This window comes from Neophocaena asiaeorientalis, unplaced genomic scaffold, assembly GCF_003031525.2.
Source record: "Neophocaena asiaeorientalis asiaeorientalis breed wild unplaced genomic scaffold, Neophocaena_asiaeorientalis_V1.1 scaffold177, whole genome shotgun sequence".
Classification (NCBI taxonomy): Eukaryota; Metazoa; Chordata; class Mammalia; order Artiodactyla; family Phocoenidae; genus Neophocaena; species Neophocaena asiaeorientalis.
The window spans coordinates 3,311,702-3,320,232 of record NW_020172779.1 but is presented as its reverse complement, the minus strand read 5'-3'; the positions used below and the strand labels follow the sequence as shown (position 1 = coordinate 3,320,232).

The 8,531-nt window shown below is 40.7% G+C and overlaps 1 protein-coding gene across 1 annotated transcript in view; it reads left to right on the top strand.

Annotated features, from left to right (window-relative positions):
• EXT1 (exostosin glycosyltransferase 1) overlaps positions 1 to 8,250 on the top strand; it is a 286,578-nt gene extending 278,328 nt beyond the window's left edge. The window contains exons 10-11 of the mRNA XM_024741297.1: positions 2,020 to 2,191; positions 7,691 to 8,250. Coding sequence (XP_024597065.1) covers positions 2,020 to 2,191; positions 7,691 to 7,876 — 358 coding nt within the window. The 3' untranslated portion in view covers positions 7,877 to 8,250. The remainder of the gene's footprint in view (positions 1 to 2,019; positions 2,192 to 7,690) is intronic.
• Positions 8,251 to 8,531: the final 281 nt, after the last annotated feature.

Sequence of the window (8,531 nt, the reverse complement as noted above, 5' to 3'; positions counted from 1 at the left end):
GGAGGGCCAAAAAGGTGAGAGGCCCGGGTATCAAAAAAAAAAAAAAAAAATCCGCCTGCCCATGCAGGGGACACGGGTTTGAGCCCTGGTCTGGGAAGATCCCACATGGAGTGGAGCAACTAAGCCTGTGCACTGCAACTACTGAGCCTGCGCTCTAGAGCCCACGAACCACAACTACCGAAGCCCACGTGCCACAACTACTGAAGCGTGTGTGCCTAGAGCCCGTGCTCCTCAATGAAGAGTAGCCCCCGCTCGCTGCAACTAGAGAAAGCCCGCGTGCAGCAACGAAGACCCAACACAGCCAAAAATAAATAAAATAAAAATAAATTAATTAAAATATATATCTCTTAGGAGATAAGACAAAGCAGAGCAGGGCAAAGGTGGAGAAGGGGCAGGTTGGGGGTGATCCTCACTGAACGGATGAGATTTGAGTGGAGACTTGAAAGGAGAAAGGAAGTCAGCCAGGAGAACACCTGTAGGAGGAGTGCTCTGGCGTGGGGAACAGTGTGAAAGGATGCCCTGAGACAGGATGCTGGAGGAATATCCAGAAGACCGATGTGACCAGAGTGGAGTGAGGGGCAAGCAGGTGAGAGAGGTCATGGGATCCCGGATGCAGGACCCTGCTTTCCATCATGAGGACTTGACAGTCTTCTAAGTTACGTGGGGAGCCGGTGCAGGGGTGTGAGCAGAGCAATCCTTCTTATGTTTTAGGCATCTACTGTGAAGGCTGTGGTGAAGATAGACTAGAAGGGGGCCATGGGAGAAGCAGGGAGACTTATTAGGAGGTGACTGACATTATCTAGGCAAGAGATGATGGAGCCTGGGTCAGGAAGTGAGCAACAGATGTGGGAAGGTAGTGATCAGATTGTGGGCATATTTTGAAGATGCTCCAGCATGATGTCCTGACAGTTTGGGTACAGGGTTTGATGACTCAGGGTTTTTGACCTGAAGAGCTAGAAGTATAGAGTAGTAAGCCATCAACAGAGTTGGGGAAAGGCGTAGATGGAATAGGTATTAGGGAAAATACAGGAGTTCAGTCTTGGGCATGTAAGGACATTTAAAAGTGTTGAAAAAGTCAGGGATGGAGATATAAATTTGGGAGCTGTTTGCATAGATTTGGTCTTTAAAGCTAGGAGACTCAGGTAAGATGGCCAAATTCATGAGTGTAGAAGGCTGATGTTCCTGACTCAATCATTATTGAAATCCCCTCCTTAGTAAGGTAAACACACCAATCTTAACCTGGTCTTTTTTAGTAAAAAAATAGAGAATCCTGTCATCTCAAGGATGGAGTTGGAAATGCACAAGGTATAAGCATTTAGGGTGACTGAATTTTGATCTCAAGACTCCACCTCTTTCTTCCCACCACCACCATTCAGTGAATCAAATTCATTCAAATGATTTTTCCAATAAACATATGCTATATATTCCTCCAAAAAAAATACTAGGGTGAGAAATAATTCAAATAAATTGTGGGTTCTCCATAGTGACTGACCACCAGATTGAGTGGGGTTTTGCTCTAACAGTGTTGAAATACATGGCTTACAGGCCAGAAAAAATGGCATGGTTATACTGTTGGACTCAGAGTCATGGGATAGCATTGAATACAGTTCTGACTAAACCAATAATTAAAATTGTAACGCAACGTGTAATGATATGTGGATCACGTGTAAGTAACTTCTCCTGACATCTAAGTATTCGGTTTCTAACCAACCAGCCTGATATTAAAGTTAGCCTGGGCAAGCAATAGCTCCATCTGTGTGTTTCTCTGTGCCTTGTTTCCTTATCTGTAGTACCTACGTCATAGGTTTCTTCTAAGGATTAGATGAGGCATTTCTTGTAAAGTACTTTAGAACATTACCTGGTATATAGTATATACCATATAAATGACAATTGTCTTCATCATCATCAACCATGATATGTTTAGGGATTCAGAGAATGAATATGTGGTCTCTGACAAAGAAGACCACCTGTTATTTTATAATGATGGCCCCTGCTGAATCCTGTCTTTGGTTTGTACAGATATTATCACTACCTTTACACTCATTACCTGCCAGCCAGCCTGAAGAACATGGTGGACCAGCTGGCCAACTGTGAGGACATACTCATGAATTTCCTGGTGTCTGCTGTGACAAAATTGCCTCCGATCAAAGTGACCCAGAAGAAACAGTATAAGGAGACAATGATGGGACAGGTAAGAGAAGGAGAACTCTCCCCGCTTGCTTTGCTCACTGGTGACTCAGTCTGAGGTAATGAGGACTCACTGTTCCTCTAGGAAGCATAATGAGAAGATATCAGGAAACAAACCACATGCAAAAGCTCTGAGGGAGTGTATGTTTGGACATGGGTAATTGGGAAGACGTAAGTCAAGAGTATCTTTATGTCAAGAGTATAAAAGCTGTCTAAATTGGTGCAGCCACTATGGAGAAAAGTATGGAGGTTCCTTAAAAAACTAAAAATAGAGTTACCATATGATCCAGCAGTCTCATTCCTGGGCATAACTCCAGAGAAAACTCTAAATCGAAAATACCCATGTACCCCAATATTCATAGCAGCACTGTTTACAAAAGCCAAGACATGCAAGCAACCTAAGTGTCCATCGACAGATGAATGGATAAAGAAGATGTGACATTTTATATATATATATGCAATGGAATATTAGCCATGAAAATGAATGAAATAATGCCATTTGCAGCAACATGGATGGACCTAGGGATTATCATACTAAGTGAAGTAAGTCAGACAGAGAAAGACAAATATATAATATTGCTGATATGTGGAATCTTAAAAAATGATACAAATGAACTTATTTACAAAACAGAAGTAGACTCACAGCCATAGAAAACAAACTGTGGTTACCAAAGGGGATAGTGGGTGTGGGGAGAGATAAATTAGGAGTTTAGGTTTAACAGATACACACTACTGTATATAAAATAGATAAACAACAAGGACCTACTGTCTAGCACAGTGAACAATACTCAGTATCTTGTAATAACCTATAATGGAAAAGAATCTAAAAAAGAATATATATCTGTATAACTGAAGCACTTTGCTGTACACCGGAAACTAACACAACAGTTATACTTCAATAAAAGTTCTATAAAAAAATAAAAGCGCTCCTGTGACCTACCAGGTGGCATAAGAAAGACGTCTCTTCTCCAGAGTTAAAGACCTAAAGAGGATTTATGCAAGTTTATTTTAGGTGTTTTATTGAGTGGCTAGTAATGCTCTCAACACAGCCTCCTCATGGCTGCTCTTGAGTCGGACGCGCATTGTGGAGGCAGATGAGGAGTCATAGTACTTGGTTTTCAGTTCTAGAGCCAGCACTTCCTTGCTGTAGGCAAGTCAGTTACCTTCCAAAACTCAATTGTCTCGTCTTTAAAATGGAAATGGTGAAATCTACCTCACAGCGTCGAGGTCAGACGTATGAAAGCGTTTGCCAAAGTAAAATACCGTGTTGCGTCACAAACGATTACTACTAAAGATACTTTCAGCAAAATATAAGCTTTCTCTTTTTACAAGTAAGAAAACTAGGACCCAGAGAATTTAAGCATATTGCCAGAAGTCACCCAGGATTAGAGACAACTTGGAATTGAATCCCGACCTCTGTTTCTTCCACTATTTATTCTTCTACACCTCAGGGTCCTTTTATTCATCTTGGACAGAGCTCAGTACTCTATGTACGAAATCAAAAACCATTAGACCATTTAGATCTACCCAAGTTAAATCATGGAGAATCCAGCAGGATTTCCTGTCTTTGGTTTGTACAGATATTATCACTACCTTTACACTCATTACCTGCCAGCCAGCCTGAAGAACATGGTGGACCAGCTGGCCAACTGTGAGGACATACTCATGAATTTCCTGGTGTCTGCTGTGACAAAATTGCCTCCGATCAAAGTGACCCAGAAGAAACAGTATAAGGAGACAATGATGGGACAGGTAAGAGAAGGAGAACTCTCCCCGCTTGCTTTGCTCACTGGTGACTCAGTCTGAGGTAATGAGGACTCACTGTTCCTCTAGGAAGCATAATGAGAAGATATCAGGAAACAAACCACATGCAAAAGCTCTGAGGGAGTGTATGTTTGGACATGGGTAATTGGGAAGACGTAAGTCAAGAGTATCTTTATGTCAAGAGTATAAAAGCTGTCTAAATTGGTGCAGCCACTATGGAGAAAAGTATGGAGGTTCCTTAAAAAACTAAAAATAGAGTTACCATATGATCCAGCAGTCTCATTCCTGGGCATAACTCCAGAGAAAACTCTAAATCGAAAATACCCATGTACCCCAATATTCATAGCAGCACTGTTTACAAAAGCCAAGACATGCAAGCAACCTAAGTGTCCATCGACAGATGAATGGATAAAGAAGATGTGACATTTTATATATATATATGCAATGGAATATTAGCCATGAAAATGAATGAAATAATGCCATTTGCAGCAACATGGATGGACCTAGGGATTATCATACTAAGTGAAGTAAGTCAGACAGAGAAAGACAAATATATAATATTGCTGATATGTGGAATCTTAAAAAATGATACAAATGAACTTATTTACAAAACAGAAGTAGACTCACAGCCATAGAAAACAAACTGTGGTTACCAAAGGGGATAGTGGGTGTGGGGAGAGATAAATTAGGAGTTTAGGTTTAACAGATACACACTACTGTATATAAAATAGATAAACAACAAGGACCTACTGTCTAGCACAGTGAACAATACTCAGTATCTTGTAATAACCTATAATGGAAAAGAATCTAAAAAAGAATATATATCTGTATAACTGAAGCACTTTGCTGTACACCGGAAACTAACACAACAGTTATACTTCAATAAAAGTTCTATAAAAAAATAAAAGCGCTCCTGTGACCTACCAGGTGGCATAAGAAAGACGTCTCTTCTCCAGAGTTAAAGACCTAAAGAGGATTTATGCAAGTTTATTTTAGGTGTTTTATTGAGTGGCTAGTAATGCTCTCAACACAGCCTCCTCATGGCTGCTCTTGAGTCGGACGCGCATTGTGGAGGCAGATGAGGAGTCATAGTACTTGGTTTTCAGTTCTAGAGCCAGCACTTCCTTGCTGTAGGCAAGTCAGTTACCTTCCAAAACTCAATTGTCTCGTCTTTAAAATGGAAATGGTGAAATCTACCTCACAGCGTCGAGGTCAGACGTATGAAAGCGTTTGCCAAAGTAAAATACCGTGTTGCGTCACAAACGATTACTACTAAAGATACTTTCAGCAAAATATAAGCTTTCTCTTTTTACAAGTAAGAAAACTAGGACCCAGAGAATTTAAGCATATTGCCAGAAGTCACCCAGGATTAGAGACAACTTGGAATTGAATCCCGACCTCTGTTTCTTCCACTATTTATTCTTCTACACCTCAGGGTCCTTTTATTCATCTTGGACAGAGCTCAGTACTCTATGTACGAAATCAAAAACCATTAGACCATTTAGATCTACCCAAGTTAAATCATGGAGAATCCAGCAGGATTTGAGTCAACCTAAAAGGACATACTTATGTAGTTATATCAGTTCAATTTGGGGGGTTTTCCATGTACCTTGTTCTAACAGTTACTGAAAATCACATATAAATCCAGCTTTTGCAGAGGAAATGTAACCAGGCCTCATGTTAACACAATTGATGGTTTTTCATTCACTGAATTTAGTAAAAGCAAAAAATTTACAGGATTTTAAGTTTATAAAATTTAATAATTTAATATTTACCAAATATGTACAGGTTATCAGGCATTGGTCTAGGTACTAGGTACTGGACAAAGCAAAGAATCTAGTAGAAAATTCTGTTTCCCTCTAACTACTAAAAGGACAGGCGAGAGGATTTACAAGAATTTGTCATTTTTAAGACTGAAAGACTTTTCATATTCAAGCAAAATGTATTGAGTACCCATGCATATTCATATTTATTATCTCATTTAAAGATACACCATTCCTTTAATATTGTTAACTCAGAGTCCTCTGGACTCCCCTGAGGTTATACACAAATTAGGGGTGGAACTCATAACGTATAGTTTCTTAGGGGTTGGTTTTTTACTCTTTTCATAGATTTGCCTAATTCTACCAAACCAATATTTCTAGTGACTTTACACACCTTTTGGAACAAATCTAAATTTAGGCTTAGGTCTAACTAGACGTATCTAGCTAGATATGTGCTATATTTGCCCCCTTCTTCCCATCATATACACTAGTTTATTGAATGTTTGTGTGACTGGTGAAGTAAATGGATATCGTGCTCTAAAATTATGCCTTTATAACACAGGAAAGATATCTTCTGTAATATGTTGGTTGACCCAAAATAAATGTTAAAATCAAGAGGCAAAAAAGAGACTTGAATGATTCACTTGGACTTTTTTTTTTTTTCATTTGTAAGAGAATAAGAATGAGCTTAGGCTCTTGACAGTGTTTCCCTTTGAGGATGTGAGCACTCACCGGGATGTAGTGGGTCTAGCCCTTTGGGAATGAGTGGGCCAATCAGAAATGGCCTGCAAGCTCATCCCAAATTAGGAGAAAAATGGAGGTACCTTTGGGACTTCCGGCTCTGATATGGACTCAACTGGTCAGCTTAATTTGATGCTCTCTCTGATTTACCAAGCAGAGTTCCTCTGGTACAAAAGGTAAAGAATGAAACCTGAGTTCTGCCCCTTTCTAGCCCTGAACAAACAATTTTAACTTCCTTGAACCTGCTTCCTCATCTGTACGGCGGAGATGTTATTACCTGGGTAGATAACTCGACCAGGTTGCTGCAAAGCTCAAATGAGCTCATGAAAACACTTTACAAATAGTGTTTTGTTTGTTGTTCTGCTGCTCCGAGATAACTTGACATTTGTATTTACCTTCGATGCTTTCTTTCAAGCATGTTGACACTTGTGGTTTTAAAGTGACTCAGTGATTCTCACAGCAAAATGTACCTTCCTATGAAAGTATTTTCTAACAATGCATGAGGATGCAAACACATTACACACACACACACACACACACACACACACACACACACACACACACACATACATATATATACACCATTCAACAGTGGCCTATTGACATAAATGAGTTTATGGGGTTTTTTCGACATAATTGAGCAGCCCACCTTTTCCTTGTTTCATAAAAACACGATTTTAAAGACATTATGCTTAGTTGATCTATTTAAATTTCAGCACTCAAGTCACTTAAGGCATTCTTTTAAATCAATGTCAGTCATTTAAATGGTCTAAAAATATTTAACCAACCTTAGGATCAACATGGAGAGCTGAAGAGACGGCAGCCATCTTTCTACTTACCCAGAATCAACCAAATTAACAGGGGGTGTTCAGAAAATTATCTGTGAAACCAAAAATACATTATTAGTCATCGCATTTGCTCCCAAGTGCAAAGAAAAGTTTTATGTTTAGTGACCACAGCAGTTTCATGGACCAGCGAATGTGTCAGTCCGTATGGATCTTTGTATGTTTGGGGCATTGGGAAACGTGGCAGGTCTCGGGAAAATCTTCTGGCGAGGCTGAAAATCCGGATCCATGCTTGCGTCTTCACCAGGCACGTGGATGGGGCCGCGTGGTGGCCAGGCCAGACCCTGAGCCCTACTGTGTGCCCGTTAAGCCTGACTTCGTTTTCGGCCGTGTGTCCATCTCACCTGGCGCCTGTCTCATCGTCTTCCTTCTTTCTCTCCCTTTCCCCAGACCTCTCGGGCTTCCCGCTGGGCTGACCCTGACCACTTTGCCCAGCGACAGAGCTGCATGAATACGTTTGCCAGCTGGTTTGGCTACATGCCGCTGATCCACTCTCAGATGAGGCTCGACCCCGTCCTCTTTAAAGACCAGGTCTCTATTCTGCGGAAGAAATACCGAGACATCGAGCGACTTTGAGGAACCTGGCCGAGTCGGGGGAGGGGAGCAAGAAGGGCCAGAGGATGGGGTCAGCGGCTCTCTCTTCCCCGTGCACATCCGCTCAGCAGCGGAGCTAGATTGTGCCAAGTATCCAAATAAACTAAGATGATCAAAGTGACAAAAAAAAGAATATAAAGGAAAATAAAAAGGCCAATGGAAACTCTACTCCTGACTCGTGGGACTGCACAGGACTGCCCCAGACTCACCTCACTGGCTTCTATGTCCCAAGACTAGGTTGTGTACAGTTTAATTATGGAACATTAAATAATTATTTTTGAAATGATTGCTATGCAGGTTTAAACTTTTTTAATGATCAAAACTATTAAAAACCAGAGTTCTTTCTTTAATCAAAATTGTGTTGGTTGTGGATATTTCAAAGCTGCTGCTCCTCTTTCACAGACAGCATTGCCGTCGGTCACGCGGGGTGCCCTGCAGTTTCGAAAAGCTCGGACTTCATGGAAAAAACCATAAGTCACTCTACCCCATGTCAAGAAATAGCCAAGCATAACTAAGACAAGTTCATGACTCAGCTTTGCCAGAGCAAATTGTTTTCCATTTTTAAATTTGCAGATCCACTTGAACTTTTATCTCTAAAATGTTGCTCACATGAGAAGAAGTATAATGACCTCCAGGT